The sequence below is a fragment of the Colletotrichum godetiae genome (assembly GCF_030913485.1).
Source record: "Colletotrichum godetiae strain CBS 193.32 chromosome Unknown BDP55scaffold_18, whole genome shotgun sequence".
NCBI lineage: Eukaryota > Fungi > Ascomycota > Sordariomycetes > Glomerellales > Glomerellaceae > Colletotrichum > Colletotrichum godetiae.
The window spans coordinates 321913-343181 of NW_026851266.1; the positions used below are offsets into that span (position 1 = coordinate 321913).

The window sequence follows — 21269 nt, forward strand, 5'->3', positions numbered from 1 at the left end:
CCCAATTCAAGGCCTCATGAGTAGCACAGGCTCATCCGTTCTCACCACGCCGATAATCAACCCAAGACGCGCGGTAACCACCTTCCCACACCAGTCTCGAAAGAAAAAAGCTACACAAAGCTGCAAGTGAGGCCCGGCCGACCGGCCATCAGACTATGAAAGGTCTTGTGAGTCGAAACGAAACAGAACGTCTGATCTTGCCGCACATGTTCTGAAACTCGAATGGACAGTAAGTACACAGTAAATTGCTACACCGACCGCGCTTTGATGGAAACGAGGCTCACCCCCGTACGACCTGTCTTTTTCCCGCCTCGTTCGCCCATTGACTTTTTGTCCGGCATGAAACGGCTGTTTTCTCCGCATTCTATACCATGAACCCGTCGTCTCATAGCATGACAGTGAAGAATGGTAGATCGGTGGCAAAAGTGTCACCACACGGGACATTAGAATAATGGGTCACGCAAGCGGCAGATGATGAGCCGTCATGGTCAACATAAGTGATGGCGAACCAGAGTCTATAATGCTTCTATCCAGTAGCCGTCTATGCAACAAAGCCCTGGATGCCATGCAAAACGAAGAAAGTCCAGTCCAAATGCTTGAACGGATCCAAACCCGAACGAAAAGAAACCAAATCTTGACCAGACACCCGCAATCCCAATGCAAGTGGATGAGTGTCCATCATCATCCGATACGCCTCCGTGAGGGTTCCGTTCATTCCAGAGATCGCCTCATCTTTTTTTCCGTATAACTTCTAATACTCCGGATGGCCATCGAGTCATGATGGTCGAATGAAAGGAAGAGAAAAGTCGTAAGTGAGGGCGGTCCAGCCTTGCCGCTCTCGGTATTAGGTTATTAAATAGGTTGTATGCGTCTTTCAAGCGTCTAGATGTATCCGCCCTCTATTTCGCAGGTACCACCACTGCTCTCCAGAGCCTCGATGCCGGGAACATCGGCGCCAAAGTCCATGATGAGAATCTTGGGGTCTTGTCCTGTGCTGACGATTCGTCGGTAGTCGCTCTTCGCGCTCAACACCCAGCTAGCGTGCCATCTTGGGAAGTCGAGCAACTGGCGACCGGTCTCCATGTCAAAGACCTTGATATCAGTGTCGTAGCTGCCGCTGACAAGACGTCCGCTGACTGAGTCGATATGCAGGCTGCGCACGAGGTTATCGTGGGCCTTCATCTCACGAAGACACTCGCCCGTATTGGCGTCCCAGATGCGGATGACCTTGTCATTGCCAGCCGAGGCGACATATCGACCGTCTTCAGAAAACTGAGAGCATGCCAGGCCCTTGGTGTGACCCTGGAATTCCCGAATGTTTTTGCCAGTGTCAATGTTCCAAAGTTTGACGCGGAAGTCGCCAGAGCAGGACACAATAGTGTTGCCGCGCATCTGGACCGCATTGACTGGGCCAGAATGTCCGCGAAGCTGGCGAAGAAGCGTGCCGGTCGCGCGGTCCCAGACGCAGATGCTGATGTCCTTACTGCAAGTGATGATGTGCTTGTCATCGAACGCAAGATCCAGCACCGCCGCAGTGTGATGCTGGAGACGACGTACGGGTCTGTAGCCGGAGCGAACGTTGTACACAATGCAGCTCGAGTCGGAGGATCCCGTGACGAGCATTCGGTCGTCGTATTGTAAACACAGAATCGATGCCTTGTGATGGGTAGGGAAAGAGACCATGGCAGGTACCGAGGGATTGGCGCGCTGGTTATCGGGGAGAGTTGCGTAGTGCATCGGTTGTCCATCTTCTTCGAGGAGCAGAGAGATGTCGTTTACGACTTCTGGCGGGCCAATGACCAATCGACACTCGAATGTCCGCATATCCCAGACTCGGATGGTCTTGTCGCGAGAACCGGTGATGATCTTCGTTCTGTGCAATCGTTAGTTGAATACGTCCGCCTAAAAGAAGCCTTGATACTCACTCGTCAAACTGAAGGCAATAGATGCTGTCCAGGTGCCCGTTCAGATAGACGGGCTTAGCCTTGCCCTCCTTCCATCGCTGGTCGAGCTCTTCCTTGGCCTTGTAGATCTGTTTCCAGTTAACGTCCGGGTTGATGGGTGGGACGCCCTGTCCGGTTCCAGGTTGGACAGGTAGACTGGTAGCGTAGGTTCCGGTCTTCTCGCGCAAGAATGACTCTCTCCAGACGTGTTGGTTCTTGACCATCTGCTGCCATTCCCGCGAAACTCTGCTTGCAGCGCCGAGAGCCGTTGCATCCAAATGGGCGAGAATCTGGATCGCTAGCTCGACGGGGAGCTGCGAGATGAAGTTGATTCGGCTGATGTTCGCGTCTTCCACCTCCGCGTCAACATCTGACTCGGCGCCAGTGACAGTGATGCCGATGCCGCTCTCGCGATCGGTGAAGTCATCAGAGGAAGCGCGAAGCCATTTGTTCTGGAAGGCCTGGTTCGAGGCCGCGGCAGAAGCCTTGGCTGCAGCGCCTGTGTGGAAAGGGATAACGGGCGGCGCGCTTCCATTCCCGGGGAGTGGCAGGCAGGGGAAGCAGTGATCAGAGGCGGAGGCGTCGCTTTGTGTGTCGAGGCCGTGGGACGTCTTAGAGTGACGGAAGCTGGTGGCCTGACGAAGGCGGTGCCAGTGGGAGTTGGCATGAGCAGTGCCGGGACGCTGGTGATGCTGAGGCTCCTCCAGGCCGTGGGCCCCCCCGATCGAATGTCTCTTATGGTGGTGGACAATGCCCTTCAACGAGATGGACGCCCTACGGAACATGCCCTTGATGCTGCCATTGCTGTTACCACCCGCGTGTGTTCCGTGGCCGTGCTTCAGAGCGTTCTCGTCGCTAGGGCCGGCGTGGCTTCGAGATCGCTCGAGTGAGAGTTCTTCGAGATGGCTTGACAGTTCTGGTTCGATGTGGAAGATGGAGGACTTGCGGCGCCATGGGAGAGAAAGACTCATGCTACGAAGGCGATGCTGCTGGAAAGAAGGTCTGGCGTTGGCGTGCCCGTCAAAAGCATCTTCCTGAACGGCGGAAGTGGATGAGGGCTCGTCGTAAATGGCCTCCTGGGTCGGAGCCCAATCGGAGAGGTTGTGGATGCGTGCAGTCATGGTGTAGATGCGTACGTCGACGTCGGCGGCAGTCGCCTACGGACTGGAACTATAAATTGAGATTGATCTTCTCTAGCTGGCCTTCTAGACGAGATGACAAGGAGGTATCCGGGGACGTTGAAGGGAAAGGGGAGGTCGAAACGGAATCGTGGGGCAGCGAAGCGAACACAGCACGCACTCCTGGGGATCATCACATGGTCAGTGGAAGGCTTGAAGGGTTTAAAGGGAATAGGCAAGACAGGGAGATTGTTCGAGGAGGGTCTTGTCTCGGTCCCATACCTTCAGTCCTAGCTTCTTCTCCCTTTTTTGCTTCTTTTCCCCCTTCCTAAACCTGACTCTGTCTGGCGCGCCCGAAAGTTGCACACTTGCAGGACGGGAATGTCTCGGACTTCCCAGCAAAAGGCTTGGGGCCACTGCAGGGTGGACAATGGGTGGATCACTAGGTGGCGGCCAGTAAGGAGACGGTTGGGCGGAAGTTTTGGAGATTTTCGGGTGTGGTTCAAAAGATATTGAGACAGAGAGCGAGATGGGCTGCGGCAGCCGTCGAAGGGGTTGAGTTGCAGTGCAGGCGGAGGCGGCAGTGGAAAGCTGAACCACGGAAGTCGGCCGCTGGCTCCTGGGAAGTCAAAGGCAGGGCGAGCGAGCGAGCCGCGACAGGAAGAGTTGATGAGGGTCCTGGGGACGGTTTGTTTGGGGGTTGCTGGAGATGACCTATTCAGGCCTAGGGGCGTCGAAATGTCAGGGTCGAAGGGTGTTCGTCTCCCCCGGCTGGCCCTTTTTCTCTATGGATTTTCAAGGGTCCGTCTCCTTGGGAGCTGGGAAGAGGGATCGGCTTCCTGGGGTTACCGGATCGGGGCTGGATTCGGCTGCGGGAAATAGGGTGGTGGACACACTACCGGGCAGAACGCGCAGCCACCCAGCGAGTATTCCGTGCTAGGTCTCTTTCGAAGTAGAGGTGGAAGATGAGGACGAGGACGAGGACGGTGACGGTGACACGAGGCCAGAGACGGATGTGGGAGGTCCAAGTCAGCAGACAGGTCCGATGACCTTAGAACAGTTGGGCACAGGTGTAGGTATTCGTGCGATGCCCAAGCAACTGAGCATCCGCCCGTTGTGTTTGTGCTGTGGGTGGCTTGCCGTGTCGTGTTGTGTACCCTGGAGTAGGGACGCGAGTCAACAAAGGAAGAGAAGGGAAGAAAAAAGCGCGCCAGTGCAGATCCCCAGCCAAGTGCGAGCCTCGGGTTGTGTGGTGACTGGCGACTGGTTTTGTTGTTGTTGGGCGACGGTGTCGAGTAATGTTGATGTTAATCTCTGGCTGGCTGGCGATGGAAAAGGGCAAAGAAAGTCCCGGTCCTTCCTGTCCAGTATCGTACGGGATACGTACTTGTGCCCGGGTATTTTCTGGTGAATTCACCAGGAAATACGTACTTACACAGATAGGTACACCACTTCAATAGGTACTTTGAGTAGTTCTCAGGGCTTTGTTCTCAAGGAAGAAGCAGCAGTGTGAGAGAGATACGAAACGAATTGACGGGCCGTTGAGAAGAACAACAATGGAAGCCAGATCGTCAGGTCGGCGCTGACAGGTGGAAGGACAGTGAAAAGAAGAGACGGAAACCAAGAGCCGACGAGTAGACATGCCTAGGAACGAGAAAGGATGAAAGACGGCCTGGCCGACGGGTTTTCCACCATCAGACTTCGGTAGGTAAACTGTGAAGGTGCTAGTGCTGTCGACAAGCAGTTGGACGTGCGCCACGCTTGTTGCAGATTGCACGGGGTAGCCCGGGGAACCGAGTCGTCTTTGTGTGATCAAGATGGGTGCTGTTGATGTACGGGCAGGTATCCGTAGGTGTCCAAGGGATCAAACGGTAGGACTTATGACCTATATCTGCGACTTGTATGGACTTGGAATGTAGCCCGAGGAACCACAGCAGAAGAGTGCATCCCGTGACAGCTCAGCATCATGTCGGAGGATGGTGGAGGGATGGCTGCGATGCACGAAGCCAGTTTTACAGTTGACCATATTACTCGACTCTTGATAGTCAACATGCGCAGTTGTTACTGTTGACATTCATCACACAGCGTCGCAATGTTTACATTACGGGTGAAGAGCCAGTACAGAAACCCCGAACCGCCGCCTCAACTCGCAAGGTTGGTTGCAACCACAATGAAATTGCAGTGTGGCAGATGTCGCGGGCGCCGTGGTGAGTGTCAGGGCTGTCAAACAATGGAAGGGGGCAGATATATCGGTACTTAGTGTTTCGGATATCTAAGTCGAGGAACGCGGAAACTTGCCTTTGCTGTAGCTTCTGGGGATGTATCCGATACCTCCAGCAAGAGAAGATGTCGGTAGGCCTTAACGTCAATGTTCGCTGCCCTCCATCACCATTTTCCCATCCCAAAATCCCATTTCCACTTGTAAAACTTAGCACTGTTGGCAGCCAACAGGCAAAATTGATTTTCCTCTCGCAGGCGGCATGTCTCTCGATTATGTGCAACTCCCCAGGGTCTCGGTCCCTGGGTGCAGGCACCCTGGAAATCCCACCCTTCCCGCAGCGCATCCTTCAGGCTAGGCCGACTGCAACCCTGTAAGCGGAGGTCCAAAGTCAATTTCCGATGTTTCCTCTCTGAAGTCTCCGGTCTGCTCAACGGTTGCTTGTGCTTAGCTTGGTGTAAGAGATGGGAGCATCGACATGTGTTCGGTTCTTGAATTTCGCAATATGGCGAGAATTCAAAGAAACATACGGATAGTTGAAGACCAGCCTCAGCAAATGTCCTTCCCCATTCCAGCCCAGAGACGACTCTGCTATTGACTCATCCTGTGGCGTACGTCGTTAGCAACCAGGCTTTGAGAAATTGAGACCTTTGCAACGGGAAATTGGCTGTCACACTCTCATGCACCCGACAAATGAAGGGCAACATTCCATCCATCCACCACGGCATCTCACCGGCGCCTCACCGCCTGCTCCTCTTGTCAGCTTGTTTGCCTCAGTGCCATGTACTATGTAGTAGCCGAGTATTCAGTGATGGCCACTAAGACCAATCGACTGCCATAAATGTCTTACTTCTACCACGGCGGTGGGCTCCCTATCACGAGCACTGCCTTGTCATATGCGTTTGAAACAGACAAAAGGCATCGAGGATAAGCGAGTACCGGGGAAGCGCTTCCATGCCAAATCTGAACGTTCGCAAATGGGAGTGAATCATATCCATATTCTCCTCGTCAAGGATGGCTTTGTGTGACCCTTCGCTTCCCCAGATTCTCTCGACGTAGGCATACCTTCTGAGTTAGATTGTGAGCCTAAACTACAATATTTTAGCGCTTCGATTCGACGGCGTTGAGTGATGACTGTAGGAGATGATGGTCACAGCAATTGGCGATATGTACGGACACTTTCACTGTAGGCCTTGACCGGCGATGTTGTATCGTGAAATGGTAAATTCCCATCCCCGAATTGCGTTTGTGGCACGGGCCATCCCCCGTTCGGCTCCGGCGCAACGGCGGCCCCCGGTTTTTCCGGAGCTCGAGTTTTTCCTTGCTCCTGCCGATGACGAGAGGCCCAGTCCATCAGGGTACCCGTCACGCCAGAATCCCCAGCCATGAGACGAAACCGCCTTGACGTTCCCCCTCAGTTCCTCCAGCTTCCTTTTCTACAATTTCTAAAGAGAAGTTGATTGCCTTATCCTCTTGCCAACGACACATCGTGCCGCGAAAACTGCCAAAATGCCTCCCAAACCCGCCCAGTTCGGTAGAATCGGCCTAGTCATTCCGCTCTTCTACCGTGTATTCTTCCTGGGCATCGAGCCTATCTCTGCTCTTGTCGGCGCCTATTTTGCCCATGTTCGACCCGACGAATACCTCCAGCTCACTCATTCCGTCTCGAAACCCGAAATAATCCCTCAGGGAACTTCGATCGTCCTCTCCCAACTCGCAAACCTATACCTACTCTTCGCTCTCAACGAAGCTCTTGTTCTTCGCGCGACTTCGGACCTGCGCGTCTGGAAGACAGTCCTGTTCGTGCTTCTTGTAGCTGACTTCGGACACTTGTACACAGTTAGAAGCTTGGGGCCGGAAGTGTACTATAACGTTGCCAAGTGGAATGCCATCGACTGGGGGAACGTCCCGTTCGTCTACTTTGGTGCCTCGATGAGGATTGCGTTTCTGGCCGGCGTCGGATTAAGCGGTCGACCGGCGCCTGCGAGAAAGCAACAGTAGAGCATGGGAGAGTTCGCCAAGCTCAAATAACCTATTCAGCTAGGATGTTGCTTCAGCACTGGAGGTCCGCCCGATCATTGTACCGAGCCCGAGTCGCCGATGTTCGGTCTGCACAGAACCGCTGCCGAATGTACAAATTCGTGGAGAGAACTGAAGAAAAGGCGCCGTTGACAGCAAGAAAAGAAGGAGGAAATGCTAGCTGCTGGAAGATACAATCCAAATGAAGACTGGAACAACCCCGAGCCAGTACCGACATGTTATCCTGGTCACCCGCTCGAGCAGCGTCACGCATACCTCGATGAGATGCAGCGCAGTAAAAGGATCGAACAAGCACACACGACGGGATTAGATGGTTGGCTAGGGACATTTGCACAGCACACATGCACTCGGAGCAATTTGCCGAGATACAGCGAAGAAGGGAGTCCAGACGTCCAACGCAGCGAGGTTGGCCCCTTGACGAAGATTTTTGGTCCAGGCCAAGCCCGGCGTTATCTGTGATCGTGGGTTTCCCATCCGGTGTTCAACGTTCGAGAGGGGAATCCTATAATTGTGAATGGTGGGATTTTCGGCAGCCGGTCTCGGAAAATCTTCCGGACAATTTCCCTCCCCCAACCCCCGGAGGCGCCACCTCGAATAGGGTGGATTACGGGGTGCAATTGGCGGGCAATGGTGGGGTATCATCGCGGGGCAGCGCGACAAGATGGATGGAGGGCGGGTGAATGTAAGAAAGTGACGGAGAAGGATGCGAGCTCAACAAGTCTTACAGCAGAGGCATTAAACGGCCAAGACGACAAGAACCGATTCGATTTCGAGAAACATACTCTATCTCATGCCGTGCCGTTACCAACACAGCGATCTGCTACGGACGGATGGATGAAGGAAGCCAATTGCGCGAAGTCGTAGGAGAATCGAATGAGAGAGCCGTGGTTTTCTTCCAACGGGCGCCTAGCCTTGAGCAAGGGTCCCGCCCCAATCTAGCTCGCATGGGCAGACATTGCGGCGCGACATAAGCCCCTCCTCGTCCGAGCTGGGAGGTGCCCCTCACTCAAGGATAGATGTCCTACGCTCCACGCGCAGCGCCGCGACAAATGAGATGGTGGGGGGTTCAGGAGCAGCTCTGAAATGGTCAGGGTATTTCACCCGGCGTGGTTCCCTCTGCCCGTTGTGAGCAGCTTCCGATTCTTTCTTTCTTCCTCCTTCTCTCCCTCTTCTCTCGTGCCATTCTACTGCTTTCTGGCATAAGACCAAAGCCGTATCTTGAAAATATTCAGACGAATCTACAAGACCGCTCCTCACTCGAACACGTTCATCCATCATGTCGATCCCCGAGAAGTTCACCGGCTTCCAGGTCAATAGTGCCGAGACATGGCAAGACTTCAAGAAGCAGGAGTTTGACCCCAAGCCGTTTGGCGACTACGACGTCGATATCAAGATTGAGTGCTGCGGTGTCTGCGCCAGTGATGTTCACACGATCAAGGGTGACTGGGGTGCTCAGCCCTACCCTCTGGCCGTCGGCCACGGTGAGCTCATGATGGTTACTGTATCTGTCTGATTTGTAGACTAATTCTCGTCTGTCTAGAAATCGTCGGAAAGGCCCTGAGAGTCGGCTCCAAGGTGACCAAGATTAAGGAGGGCTCGCGTGTCGGTGTCGGAGCCCAGTCCTACGCCTGCCTCGAGTGCCGTCAGTGCAAGAACGATAACGAGACATACTGCAAGCACCAGCTTGACACCTACGGCTCGACGTTCCCCGACTCCGGCGCAATCTCCCAGGGTGGCTACTCCTCTCACGTTCGCACACACGAGCACTGGTACGTGTATCGATATCTTTTAAGTGAGATGCATGCTAATAGAGCAACAGGGTCTTCCCCATTCCTGAGGCCCTTCCCAGCACTATGGCTGCTCCCATGCTTTGCGCTGGCCTGACAGCTTACAGCCCTCTGATCAGAAACGGTTGCGGCCCTGGGAAGAAGGTCGGCATTGTCGGTATCGGTGGCATCGGTCACTTTGGTGTCATGTTTGCCAAGGCTCTGGGCGCTGAGGTCTGGGCCATTTCCCGATCGCGATCCAAGGAAGCGGACTCTCTGAAGATGGGCGCCGACGGCTACCTGGCGAGCGGTGAGAAGGGCTGGAACGAGCCCCACAAGATGACCTTTGACCTCATCCTCAACACGGCTAACTCATTCGAGGGCTTCGACCTGTCTGCCTACCTCAGCCTTCTTGATGTCCACGGGAAGTGGGTGTCTGTTGGTCTCCCTGGTGGCGGTGGTATCACCGTTCGCAACCAGGACTTCCTCCCTAACGGCTGCTTCATTGGCAGCTCCCACTTGGGCAGCAGACGCGAGACCTTGGAGATGTTGCAGCTCGCTGCTGACAAGGGCATCAAGACGTGGGTGCAGGAGGTTCCCATCAGCGCTGATGGTTTGAGGTCGGCGATGAACGGCATTGAGGATTCTAGCGTCCGCTACAGATACTGCCTAACCAATTACGAGGAGGCGTTTGGCCAGTAGGCATGAGGTGGACTGTGTGGGTGTGATGTGAATAGCGAAGCAAAAGAATACCATTTCATGACCAATTGCAAATGCACATGATCTGGACCCGTATCTCAGAAGAAGCTCTTATCGAACCAGCGGACCGTCAGATCTCCCAGCATCATCAGGGGATCTGCAAGAATCACAGCGGAATGCGACCGATTAGAGCGCCGTCATTCCGGGTATTGTTTTTCTGGCGCATTGGAGATGAATCCCTCCTGACTTTTGATTTTGGTACCACTGGTCCGGTACGCCCGGTGCGCCGGTCATCGGCGACGCAAACAAGGTTCCGCGGACAGACAAGCAGCGACAGGGGTCTGAGAAGCTCAGCCATTGCGGCTGTGTGCGGTGATATCCCCAGCCGCCCGAGGAGACCAGGGTCTCGGCAAGGTGACATGACTGATCTGATCGATTGATCTGGGGAAAACGTCTAGCGTCTTTCAATCTGACCTCATCCATCTTCCACATTGTTCCTCGTTCACAAAAACTTCTCATTCGTAACACTGGGGAATTCCGCCGGACGGCAGAGGATGTTGAGTTTGGGTTGAACGGAACAGAGAGACACATTGACATGATGAGCGCTTTCCTGGATGCCAGTAATGGCCCGCCGGCGGATGATTCGATGCCCAGCTATGAGGAGGCGGTTGCAGGAGGGTGAGTTTCTTTGTGTGACGTTTCCGCACTCGACACGCGACAAATTTTCAAAATCACTCAAGATGAAGTCTTCAATGACTGACCATATTTACAGCGCGCAGCGGGTTGCAGTAAGGACACAATCCGTCTCGGGATCAATACAATCCCTCAACCTGCACGACGGCACCCTCCCACCATCAATCCTGCGCCTCAAACACCTCGGCCGCACCATCCCCCACAATGGACCAGTCACCTCCATCGCCGTCAGTCCCAAAGGCTATGTTGCATCCTCCCAGGACAACACGGGCACCGCCTTACCCTCCAGCACCAAGATCTGGGACTTTTCCCAGAAATCCGGCGCCGTGGGCGCGCGGGTCGTGGCATCAGAAATCAACAACGATGCGCCTGTGGTAGTCTTTAGCCCGGACGGGAAACTGACGGCCGTGGTGGAGAAAGATGCGGGATGGAAGCGGGAGTGGCGGGTGAAGCTTCGCGCGGGGGAAGAAGGGCGACATGTGCGGTGCGCATTGAATGGTGTCGGGCCGCCGGCGGCGTTTAGTCCCGATGGGAAGAAGCTTGCGGCAGCGGACCCGTCGGGGCTTGTGGTTGTGTTTGAGGCGGCGACGAGTCCGCCTGGGATGCCGCCTACGAAGAAGGTGGCGGGTGTGATGAACCATGCTGCGCCGACGCATGTTCTCTTCATGCCGAATGGCGCGGACCTTGTGACGCTGTCGAGGGATGGGACGGTGAGGATATCGGAGGCCAAGACGGGGAGGACGTTACGGCGGATGGAGGTGGATGGGGTTGTGACGGGGACGGGGACGGGTGCGCGGGCGTTAGGGGTTTCGCCGGATGGGAGGGTGGTCGTGTCGGTGTGGGCGAGGGCTGTGTATGTGTGGGAGCATGAGGCTGGGCGGGTGTCGAGTTGGGAGATGAACAAGGTGAGGAACAACGAGGGGTGGCCGCTGGCGGTGTCGCCTGATTGTCGGTTCCTGGCGTGTCGGACGGAGGGGGGGATGGATATCTCGGATGTGTACTCTGGGCAGGTCCTGGCTGAGGTGACGACGGCGTCGGGGATCGACGGGCTGGTCACGGCGGCGGGTTTCTCGATGGATGGGAAGATGATGGCTGTTGGGCGGCATAGTGGAGTTGTTGATGTGTGGAATCTGGCGCCCTACGAACGTTGATGGTGATTCTACGTATGAATACAAAGGGGCAAGCGTGGCTCGGCTGATTCAACCTGGAAAACGGCGATGAACGAGGCGGGTCACATTTATGGACAAAGGCTTCGTCAAATCAAGGCAAAAGAATCATACCTAGTACTGTACTCATACCGGGTTTCACTTGGAATTGATACGTAGCTTGATTACATCTTGTCTACGGGGGCAGCATAATTCGAAGCTTCCAAATCAGGGTATTGTGAGATGCCACCACTAGATGTGATACGCAAGAGAGGTGGCTATAAAATGGGAATCTCAGATCCAGTTTGAATTATGTCGTCCCTTGTTGTAGAAGTCAATTACATCGGGATCAGCTGGTTCGGATGAAATCAGCGATCCTTCAGTATCAGTGCAGGAGGGATACTGTAGACTATTCAATTACCTATGATACTTACTAATACGCCAACCCTCTCGTAATTGAGACGCTGAAGTGAAGTACAAGATTACTTCATGAAATCGAGTTGATGCTCGGGATCCTAATTGCAAGTTGAGGGTGAGGTGGGAGGTGAGAGGTGAGAGGTGAGAGAGAACAGGAGAGTAAACATACTTCCCGCTTTCGACTAGACAGTGCCCTGTGTGCTCGTGTAACCAGCAACAAATACGTCCATTGCTGTCTGAGCGAACAAAGGTTGCGGAGGTGACGCAGCTTGGATAACTAAGTCAACTTAAGGTATTACAGGTCAATATGAGAAGACGTTAAGGTGCATCAATCAAAGCGAGTAACAAGTCGATGTCATGAGCGACCAATGGTACAATGTCCATCAACTGGCCCCGAAAGTCTGTTCAATGCGCCCAACGCTCCCTGTTGTAATCACGCCTTTGGAGGTATGATGACATTTGCCAGTTGTGAGATGTGAGGGGCCTAGTTGATGAGACATGGAAACTGAAGTCAATGGCGATTCAAAGAGGGTACTTGATATATGTAGGCGTCTGGAGAGGACAAGATGTTTTTTTTTTTTTTTTTTTTTTTTTTACCATCGCTCGCTCATCACATAATTCATCTCTTAGCTATTGATGATCCCAACCTTGAGTGAGTGAGTGAGTACTGAGTGAGGAGTGAGAGAGGGGAGATGAGAAGACTCGGCGATTGCGATTGAGAAATGGCCCAAGCTTTTCCACCGTGCCCCTCATCCCAAAAGGGGATAGTGCGGGGTCCAAGGCTCGCGCAACAATTCTGGGCACAGTTGGCAGTTGGCAGTTGCCCTGGGCAGTGGGGGACGTACCTGACCGTGGGCGCAATTGTACGCTGTGTGGCCGCCTCTGACTCCTTTCCCCGAGAAAGTCGGCATCTCAAGTTTCCATTCTTTCTTTTCCTCCCTCTCCTCTTCACACACAGCAAACGCACACATCATGGCGCCGAATCCCATTCTGCCCGTCAAGGGCAAGAACAACGTTCTCATCACCTCCGCCCTTCCCTACGTCAACAACGTTCCTCATCTCGGTAACATCATTGGCAGTGTCCTGTCTGCTGATGTCTTTGCGCGGTACTCCCGTGCTCGCGGAAACCCCACCATCTACAGTATGTTGTGACTACACCTCTCCCTTGAGTGTTTCCCAATCCCGGCTGATTCCGTTCATTACAGTCTGCGGTTCCGACGAGTATGGCACTGCCACCGAGACCAAGGCCCTTGAGGAGGGCGTAACCCCATCCGAGCTGTGCGCAAAGTACCACGCCCTCCACAAGGGCATCTACGACTACTTTGATATCTCTTTCGACATCTTCGGCCGAACCCCGACCGCCCAACAGACCGAGATTGTCCAGGACATCTTCACCAAGTTGTGGAAGAACGGATACATTGAGGAGCGCGAGACCGTCCAACCTTTCTGCCCCGTCGAGGCCCACCAGTCTTTCCTCGCTGATCGATTCGTCGAGGGTGTCTGCTCCATCTGCGCCTACGATGGCGCAAGAGGCGACCAGTGTGACAAGTGCGGCAACCTTCTCGACCCCCTCGAGCCCGAACCCGAAGCCAACGCTTCTGCCGACGACGACGTTGCCGCGAAACCTACCGGCTTCTTGATCAAGCCCCGCTGCAAGCTCGACGGAGCTACCCCAGAGAAGCGCAAGACAAAGCACTTGTTCCTCAAACTCGACGCACTCAAGGACGACCTGGTCAAGTGGTTCAAGGAGTCTAGCAAGAAGGGCTCATGGAGCAACAATGCCGAGCAGATTACCCAGGCCTGGATCGACAAGGGCCTCAAGCCCCGTGGTATCACCAGAGATCTCAAGTGGGGTGTCCCGATCCCGACTCACGAGGTCGGAGAGGAGTACGCTAGAAAGGTCTTCTACGTCTGGTTCGACGCCTGTATCGGATACGTCTCCATCACCAAGAATTACACCGACGGCGACAACCTCGAGGGCAAGAACTGGGAGCAGTGGTGGAAGAACCCCGATGACGTGAAGCTATACCAATTCATGGGCAAGGACAACGTTCAGTTCCACACCATCATCTTCCCCGGATCTCAGCTCGGCACCGGCGAGAACTGGACCAAGCTGCACAAGATCTCCACCACCGAGTACCTCAACTACGAGGGTGGCAAGTTCAGCAAGTCGAGAGGTGTCGGTGTCTTTGGCAACCAGGTCCAGCAGACTGGTGTGCCCGTCGATGTCTGGAGATACTACTTGCTGTCTCGCCGTCCCGAGACTTCCGATTCCGAGTTCATGTGGCAAGAGATGGTTGACGGCAACAACAATGAGCTCCTGAAGAACCTCGGCAACTTCTGCCAGAGAGTCAACAAGTTCTGCCAGGCCAAGACGGAAGGCGCAGTCCCCGAATACACAAAGTACAGCGACGACTACCTGAAGAAGCACATCGAGGAGGTCAACGCCCTGCTCAAGGAGTACATCAGCAACATGGAGGCCACCAAGATGAGGGCTGGCCTTCAGAGCATCATGTCTATCTCTGCGTATGTTGATCCATAATCTTCCCCTTTATTTGGCCATTCCAGTTAACAATATCACTAGCCTCGGCAACAAGCTGCTTCAGGACAACAAGCTTGACAACAGACTTCTCACCGAAGAGCCCGACCGCTGCGCCGCCGTCATCGGTCTCGCGCTCAACCAGATCGACCTCTTGGCCTCTCTCGTTGCCCCGTACCTGCCCAACACCTCTACTGCTATACTCAAGCAGCTCGGTGTTGAGCCCAAGCCGTTCATCCCCGATACTTGGGTCACTGACGCCATCAAGCCCGGTCACAAGCTTGGAACCCCCGAGCATCTCTTCACCCAGATTGCGGTATCCAAGATTGAGGAGTGGAAGGACGCCTTTGGCGGCGAGGAAGTTAGAAAGCAAAAGGAGGAGGCGGCGGCCAAGGCTGCTGCCAAGAAGGCGGCAAAGGACGCCGAGAAGGCCCGTAAGAAGGCCAAGAAGGAGGCGGAAAAGGCCAAGGCTGCCGGTGGTGAGCAGTCAGTGGAGTCTACCGAGAAGAAGGCGGAGGCCGACCCGGCCATTGAGGCGGTTACAGAGGCCATCTCCAAGACAGATGTCCACACATCGTAGAGTAGAGCAAGACTAGTGGGCGTTTTATGATCATTGGCGTTGAAGAGAAGGTATCGTTGCAGCGGATGATTGATGGGTTGATTACTAGGCATGAGACATAGATGTCAACCGTGGTTTTTGAAAGCATCACCAAGTGTTCCCTTACTTTAGTTAACTGTGCATCCTAATGTTTGTTGTGACTTCCTATCTCACCATGAAGGGTCACCTCATAGATCCGATGGCCGCTGCCCGGCTATTCATACCAACAACAGTACTTATAGCCAGCAGGATGTTCACTGATCTTCAACATTACCCCCTGAGCCAGAAAGTCGAAGCTGAAGACAAGACTGATGACAGTCCCTGAAGTTAAGGGAAGAAGGGATCCTTCCCATGAGACCTGCGTCATGGCGATTACTTCATGGACACGTGATCTTCACCTCGTCATGGGTACAACACACTCACAGGCGAAGAAGGTACGACTCAGACGACCGCTTTCCTCTTCTCTACTGAAAGAGTACGTATCTCGGGTCAATCGTCAGCTGCCCGGGCAGGCACCTCTGCCTCGCACCTGCCTCAGGTGAGGCTATCTACGTACCGTACCTACCTACCTTAGGCACACAATTGAAGGGTATTTATACCCCCCAACGTCGCTTTCTGTCACCAGCACAGCAGCGTCCGTCTAGGTTGGCGGGTCAGGTCAAGCTGTGTGCGAGGTGGCCGAACGGTTAAAATAGAACAAATCCTACAATGAAGTCGGAGATACTGGGTTGACTGAGGGGCGCGCTGTTCGGTTCCGGGCAGGGGCGTGAATTATATGGTCAGTATTCCCTCTACCTTCCTTTCTTTTATTTTCTTTTTGGCAGTCAATATACCATGGTATTTCTCCCTATTTATTTGGTATGATGGCTGGAATAATAATTCGGCCTCATCCCCTGTGCTGTTTTCATCGTATACGTCTCCCTAGGAATGATACCCGCAAGAACTGATATGAGAGCCCCTCGATCGGACGGCCGAACATTCTGGGCAAATAAGATTACTTACGCGGTAATATCCTCGGAGCACAGGCTGATGAAGCACTCTTGATTGCTTACTGACGTTGTTGTGCATTGGTACGGCAGCTAGGAGGCAGTTGCTCATACACCATGTTCTGTCAACCTTGGAGCATCTTTGGATTCGGACAGTTACTTCGCCGCAGGGCCATCTATCAGTCCTCGTATCTGCCTATGGAAAAAGGGGCTCCTGGTCGGCTAGCTCTGTGTGTGAGCAGTTAAGCCGGGATTGATGAGAGACGGGAGCACATGAACCTAGTTGTGGATAACATAGAATAGACAACACCGCGGAGAATATGACGCGCTTACACGACGTTGCGTAGTAAGAGATTAGTGACTGATAAGTATTCTGGCTAGCTTATTGATCGACACTCTCGATGCCCCTCTTGCACTTGACAGGGCCGCCCTCGGGAGGGTACACGACAATACGGTCAATATCAGCACCCTTAAAGTCAAAGCCGTTCCACAACCCACCAATGGTGATTGTGTTGTTCGCGTTCTTCTCCAGAGTCAACTGCAGAGGCGTAGACAAGATAATCCCCTTGTGGCTGTCACGCTGGAACAGCGTCTCGACCTGCTGCTCGTTGCCGTTCACGACAACCGACGCAACACGACGCAGCTGCCACTTCCCGCCAATGCGGTCGGGTGTGCCGCCGGGCTGGTCACCAAAACCCATGTCATCTGTGTTCTGGTAGTAGAACGAGACCCACTGCGGCTCGCCGGCGCCCTGGATGCCGGTGAAGGTGACGGTGCTGTCGTTACCGTAGATGCCCGTCACTATGGAGCCGCCGCTGGCGAAGGTGGCCTCCTGCTTGAAGGCTGCGCCGGCGGTGGTGGCGGAGTCGTGGGCGTGATAGGGCGTGCCTTCGATCGGTGTGACGACGCCCGTCTTGACGTCGAGGTCGTAGACATCGTGCCACTCTACGTGGACCGACTTCTTTTCGTCGTCGATAACGAGGGGGAGCCAGATGTAGCGGCTCTCCCAAAGGGAGTTGGAATCCCATTGGTCGCCGAGGTAGAGGTACGTGGTGACCTCGGAGCCCTCGATCTTAAGGGAGAAGCCGGACTGGGAGTTGTACGTGCGGGTGTAGGCGTCGGAGATGAAGAAGGGCTGGGACCAGGGACCGGCGAGGGAGTCGGCGCGGAAGGCGACGACGTTGTTGGGACGGTAGCCCGTCTTGTGGGACATGAGTGCGTAGTAGCTCTTGTCGGTCTGAATGATGGTCGGAGCTTCGAGATCGTACTTGTCGAAGCGGTGAATGACCTCGGTCACGTTTGTGACGTCTTCGTTGAAGGCTGAGATGTAGACGTCGCGGCCCTCGCGGCGGTCACCGTTAGAGTAGAGCGAGTAGGAGCGGCCGTCCTTGTAGTCGGTGAAGATGCCAAAGTCCTGGGACCAGTTGCCGAGGGGCGCGGTGGCATCGACAAAAGTGTAGGGACCAGAGATATTTGGGGAGGTGGCCAGGCCTTGGAGGAGGAGGCCGTAGGTTGAGTTGTCTGCATGCCACCACATCTGGATTAAATTAGTCGCGTCATTCACGGAGCTGTGAGTCGAAGGGAACCTACGTGATACTCTTTGGCTGGCTCGCTGTAGACGACCTTGGGACGCTGGATAATCATGTTGGTCGAGATGTACGGGTGACCCTCGATAGGCTCCAGCGCCTTGCCGTGGAACTCCCACGTCGCGAGGTCATCGGAGCTGTAGACGGAGACACCGCCGCCTTCCTCCTGGCCCTCGATCTTGTACTCGCCGAACCAGAAGAACTTGCCCGTGTCCTTGTCGAGTGTGACACCGCCGGCGTGGGCGTTGACGAGATTACCCTCGTTGTCACGCCATCTGCCGCCTGGGACGATCCACTTGGAGGCGGCAAGAGAGGCGAACAGGAGGCCGGACGAGAAGAGCTTTGCGAGCGCCATGATTGGAGAGGACTTTTGCTGGGACGAGAACGGTCTCAAGGTCTCAATCTCTCTGGACTGTCTACGCCATGGAGTTACAATGCGACTCAAGGTATTTATACCGTCTTCATGACTTCAAGAAGTGACCGGCCGAGATGAGCCGGCTGGCATTGGCCCGAAAGCCGAAGCGTCTAAGCCGGGCCATTGAGAGGCGTTGGAAGTCGCGCACGGCCAAGACCCTTCCAAGAACCACAAGAAAGACTTTTGGAGAGGAAGCAGATGATCGGCCAAAGCGGGATTCCAATTGGCAATGGCACGAGATGGGTGCGGACTGCAGAGGAGGAAGAGAGGGGTGGCTGGGCTAAGTAGAGTGCCAAGCTACAGGGCCGGGGGACGAGAATGAAAAAAAACCTGGAGAAATTTCCGCCGTCGAGAACGAGTGAAAGTTGCGTTGGTGCGGGGGAAGCTCCAGAAAGCTTCACGAATCTTGAGAGACTTCATATAACAACCCCAGTCCTCCCCCAGTCCAGAACTTCAGGCTAACCAAGATCGATGGGCGTGCGGGGTTTTAGCTTGTGTACCGTCGCATCCTTCTATCCCGCCGCCTGGAGATTGCGCCTTTTCGGGGATGCTTGTCCGCTGAGCATTGATGTCATCTGAGTGCGGTGAAGGCGAGCTATCCCTGGAGCCTGAGAAGGAATCTTCCGTTGGACCGTTGACCGTTGGTATCACTCTTCTTGTCCTTGGTCCCAGCAGCTTGGCGAGGGTTGCGTTCGGCTCATCTTGACCGGCCGGGTCTGCCATGATACGCGAGGAGGGTTGTGCAGACACGAGATGAACTGTTGGAGCGCGGAGGACATCAGCAAATGACAGATGCGACATTGGTCCACCCAAGCTCATGACAGGAGCATTCTGATGGGTTAATTGGCAGCGAGATCCCGAGAAAGACACGGAGAGAAGTTTGTTTATTGGAGTCACTGGCACCGGACTCTAGGGAAACAAGGGACGATCCGCGCTCGCTAGAACAGTCAGTGACACTCATAATGCTTTGGAGTTTGGACCCTGGGTCTACTGGAGTCCTGGCCAGGGCAAATGGCCGGTGGGTCTCACAGGCCTCTTCCTCACAAGAACATCCCTCGCCGAACCCGTTGCGGGGATCGAGTCTGGACCACGCCGACCTGAGAGATTGATGTTTTCTACCCCTCTGTCAAACATAGTGAAGTCATGAGACTCGAAGTGCTCATCCATCTTTGATCAAGGTCGGAAAAGCACCACAATTACTGGAAAGCTGGTCGATTGACAACGATAGAGCATCTCGGTGCTGTAGTCAAGTCCTGCAACACTGAGGCGAAAACTTTCTGTCATGAGCTTTGGCTACAAACATCTCTGTTCGCAAGTAATGCAAGTGTACTTCATCAGTAACCGCCTTGGAGAGGTCCTTCCGTGGCAGAGTCAATGTTTCTGAGGACGCAGGAGTAAGTTCAAGATGAGATCTCAAGCCGTTGTTAAATGGTCTGGTGGGGCAAGGATGCCTCGTTGAAATCGATGTCTCTACAGCCGAAGAGATGCGAAGTTGGGGCCGCTCGCGGACCATGCAGTGATTGCAAATACTAAGTCTAGATCTTTCTTGTCATCCATGAAGATAGATTTTTCAGGAGAAGCAATAGCAGCAGCAACAGCAGGCCCCAAGCTTTCGGGATGCTATGAATTAATGGCTGTGTTTTGTTATGGTTTGTTTCACTAAGGTTGGTAAACCAACTCTAGAGACTTACAGCTTTGCTGAACATCAAAGGTCCTTGAACTGAACGAATTCGAGACTACGCATAGCTCTTGTCTATAAACTTGCCTTGTGCCGCTACATGTAGGCCCTAGGTAGACCGGAGATGATCTCTTTTTGGGTGGTGAAAGAGCAAGTCTTGGCTGCCCGACTCGTTGAGCCCTCAAGTTATGAGCCATGAAATGACTGTCATTGCTGTCATGATAGGCCACTCTTCAAACGAAACAGACCATCCGTTCGTACAACGACTTTAATAGTGCTCATCGAGAGTTCAAGAGCCGGGCCGAGCGGGAGATCACCATCCTTCACCGACGAGGCTTAACATGATTCTCCGTAAAATTCTCCGGAACCTTGCCCTTACTGGCCCATTGCCGATGACGACTAATGGCGCCATTGCATCAACCCCGGATTTCATTCGACAGACGACCATTGGCCTTGTCGAAAGTATGGGAAGCAATATAGTCCTGGACGACACACTTTCCCGACGTGGACTCGCTCCGTTGCCTCGGAGTTGACCGCAATATCGATCGGCGAAATTGAGGCTCTCATCCGAGACGTCCTATACGCAGAATGGGTGAAATTGAGTTAGTTATATAGCTTACAATGTCTCGATGCCATGATTCTGATACTGGTATGTATTTCCGATTCTGGTCACGAAGCCTACTCTCTACCAGCTCACCATCATGTTGCCTCAATTCTCTCTTCTATTGGCCTTGTGCCCCCTTATGGCGCTGGCGGCTCCCTCAACTCCTGAACTTGACAAGAGAGCAATCACATGTTTGAAGGTCGGCGCAACGGCAACGGCAAAATGGACCAACAGTGCTGGTAAATCATGCACATTCGCCGGTGTAGTCGGAAGCAACTACGGCACCAACCTCGCCGGGTCTGGAGAGTCAGTCTTTTTGGCAATTCCATGCATCTCAACTCCTGCTAATGTAGACATCAGTTACTCCTGTAATGGCCGCTGCGGTGCGGGATGCACTGGAACAGCCGTTGGCAACGTCTACACACAAGATTGCTTCTCTCACGATATTTGCTCATACTTCAATAGCGCCAGTGGCGGTGCTAGGTAAGCAACATAAAATCTCCAAGCGCTACTCACTGGAATTGTTGGTGTGGTTCTAGAATCATGCTAACCTTTTGAAGTGACCCCAATTGTGGCGCCGCGTATAATGCTGCTGTCGACGATACTGCCTTAGGTGCCCTTAATGGCTGTGGACAAACAAACCCTTCAAACGCGGTATCAAAGCCTTCGACGCAACCTGTCTGCAGTTGAAATTTCAAATGAAAGAAGCGGGGGGGTTGAAACGGGTAAAGTTACGGGATGAAGCTTACAGCCAGTCCTTATACTTCATGGCACAGGTTAACCGGTGTTGTAGTACATGTTCACAAAATAATCATATAGTACTA

The 21269-nt window shown here is 53.9% G+C and overlaps 7 protein-coding genes across 7 annotated transcripts; 5 read left to right on the top strand and 2 right to left on the bottom strand.

Moving 5' to 3' along the window:
* Positions 1-882: 882 nt before the first annotated feature.
* On the bottom strand, positions 883-3064 carry BDP55DRAFT_693452 (WD repeat domain-containing protein; the record flags this gene model as incomplete). Its single annotated transcript, XM_060577224.1, has 2 exons — positions 883-1873; positions 1926-3064. 2 exons carry the CDS (start codon positions 3062-3064, stop codon positions 883-885), a joined length of 2130 nt encoding a protein of 709 aa, XP_060430224.1.
* A 3724-nt stretch (positions 3065-6788) lies between these two features.
* BDP55DRAFT_550899 (uncharacterized protein) lies at positions 6789-7280 on the top strand (the record flags this gene model as incomplete). Its single annotated transcript, XM_060569066.1, has 1 exon — positions 6789-7280. The coding sequence occupies one exon, from the start codon at positions 6789-6791 to the stop codon at positions 7278-7280; it is 492 nt and encodes a 163-aa protein (XP_060430225.1).
* A 1315-nt stretch (positions 7281-8595) lies between these two features.
* On the top strand, positions 8596-9787 carry BDP55DRAFT_693453 (alcohol dehydrogenase GroES-like domain-containing protein; the record flags this gene model as incomplete). Its single annotated transcript, XM_060577225.1, has 3 exons — positions 8596-8800; positions 8860-9088; positions 9139-9787. The coding sequence occupies 3 exons, from the start codon at positions 8596-8598 to the stop codon at positions 9785-9787; spliced, it is 1083 nt and encodes a 360-aa protein (XP_060430226.1).
* A 153-nt stretch (positions 9788-9940) lies between these two features.
* BDP55DRAFT_111158 (ribosome assembly protein 4) lies at positions 9941-12065 on the top strand. The gene is made up of 2 exons (XM_060565386.1): positions 9941-10462; positions 10557-12065. The coding sequence occupies exons 1-2, from the start codon at positions 10380-10382 to the stop codon at positions 11626-11628; spliced, it is 1155 nt and encodes a 384-aa protein (XP_060430227.1). The 5' UTR covers positions 9941-10379; the 3' UTR covers positions 11629-12065.
* An 849-nt stretch (positions 12066-12914) lies between these two features.
* On the top strand, positions 12915-15442 carry BDP55DRAFT_609243 (methionyl-tRNA synthetase). Its single transcript, XM_060571157.1, has 3 exons — positions 12915-13180; positions 13245-14565; positions 14624-15442. Exons 1-3 carry the CDS (start codon positions 13012-13014, stop codon positions 15156-15158), a joined length of 2025 nt encoding a protein of 674 aa, XP_060430228.1. The 5' UTR covers positions 12915-13011; the 3' UTR covers positions 15159-15442.
* Positions 15443-16544: 1102 nt separating this feature from the next.
* Positions 16545-18103, bottom strand: BDP55DRAFT_551118 (glycosyl hydrolase family 43 protein; the record flags this gene model as incomplete). The annotated part of the gene is made up of 2 exons (XM_060569089.1): positions 16545-17699; positions 17753-18103. 2 exons carry the CDS (start codon positions 18101-18103, stop codon positions 16545-16547), a joined length of 1506 nt encoding a protein of 501 aa, XP_060430229.1.
* Positions 18104-20296: 2193 nt separating this feature from the next.
* On the top strand, positions 20297-21222 carry BDP55DRAFT_767942 (uncharacterized protein). The gene is made up of 3 exons (XM_060581007.1): positions 20297-20751; positions 20806-20928; positions 21006-21222. Exons 1-3 carry the CDS (start codon positions 20543-20545, stop codon positions 21133-21135), a joined length of 462 nt encoding a protein of 153 aa, XP_060430230.1. The 5' UTR covers positions 20297-20542; the 3' UTR covers positions 21136-21222.
* Positions 21223-21269: the final 47 nt, after the last annotated feature.

What these genes read in the sequence shown, in the direction of transcription:
- BDP55DRAFT_111158 (XM_060565386.1), top strand. Translation starts at nt 10,380, where the DNA reads ATGATGAGCGCTTTCCTGGATGCCAGTAATGGCCCGCCGGCGGATGAT. An exon ending in GAGGAGGCGGTTGCAGGAGG is followed by an intron (nt 10,463 to 10,556) that starts GTGAGTTTCTTT and finishes CCATATTTACAG; the next exon opens with CGCGCAGCGGGTTGCAGTAA.
- BDP55DRAFT_609243 (XM_060571157.1), top strand. Translation starts at nt 13,012, where the DNA reads ATGGCGCCGAATCCCATTCTGCCCGTCAAGGGCAAGAACAACGTTCTC. An exon ending in CGGAAACCCCACCATCTACA is followed by an intron (nt 13,181 to 13,244) that starts GTATGTTGTGAC and finishes CGTTCATTACAG; the next exon opens with TCTGCGGTTCCGACGAGTAT. An exon ending in AGCATCATGTCTATCTCTGC is followed by an intron (nt 14,566 to 14,623) that starts GTATGTTGATCC and finishes CAATATCACTAG; the next exon opens with CCTCGGCAACAAGCTGCTTC.
- BDP55DRAFT_767942 (XM_060581007.1), top strand. Translation starts at nt 20,543, where the DNA reads ATGTTGCCTCAATTCTCTCTTCTATTGGCCTTGTGCCCCCTTATGGCG. An exon ending in AACCTCGCCGGGTCTGGAGA is followed by an intron (nt 20,752 to 20,805) that starts GTCAGTCTTTTT and finishes TGTAGACATCAG; the next exon opens with TTACTCCTGTAATGGCCGCT. An exon ending in AGCGCCAGTGGCGGTGCTAG is followed by an intron (nt 20,929 to 21,005) that starts GTAAGCAACATA and finishes AACCTTTTGAAG; the next exon opens with TGACCCCAATTGTGGCGCCG.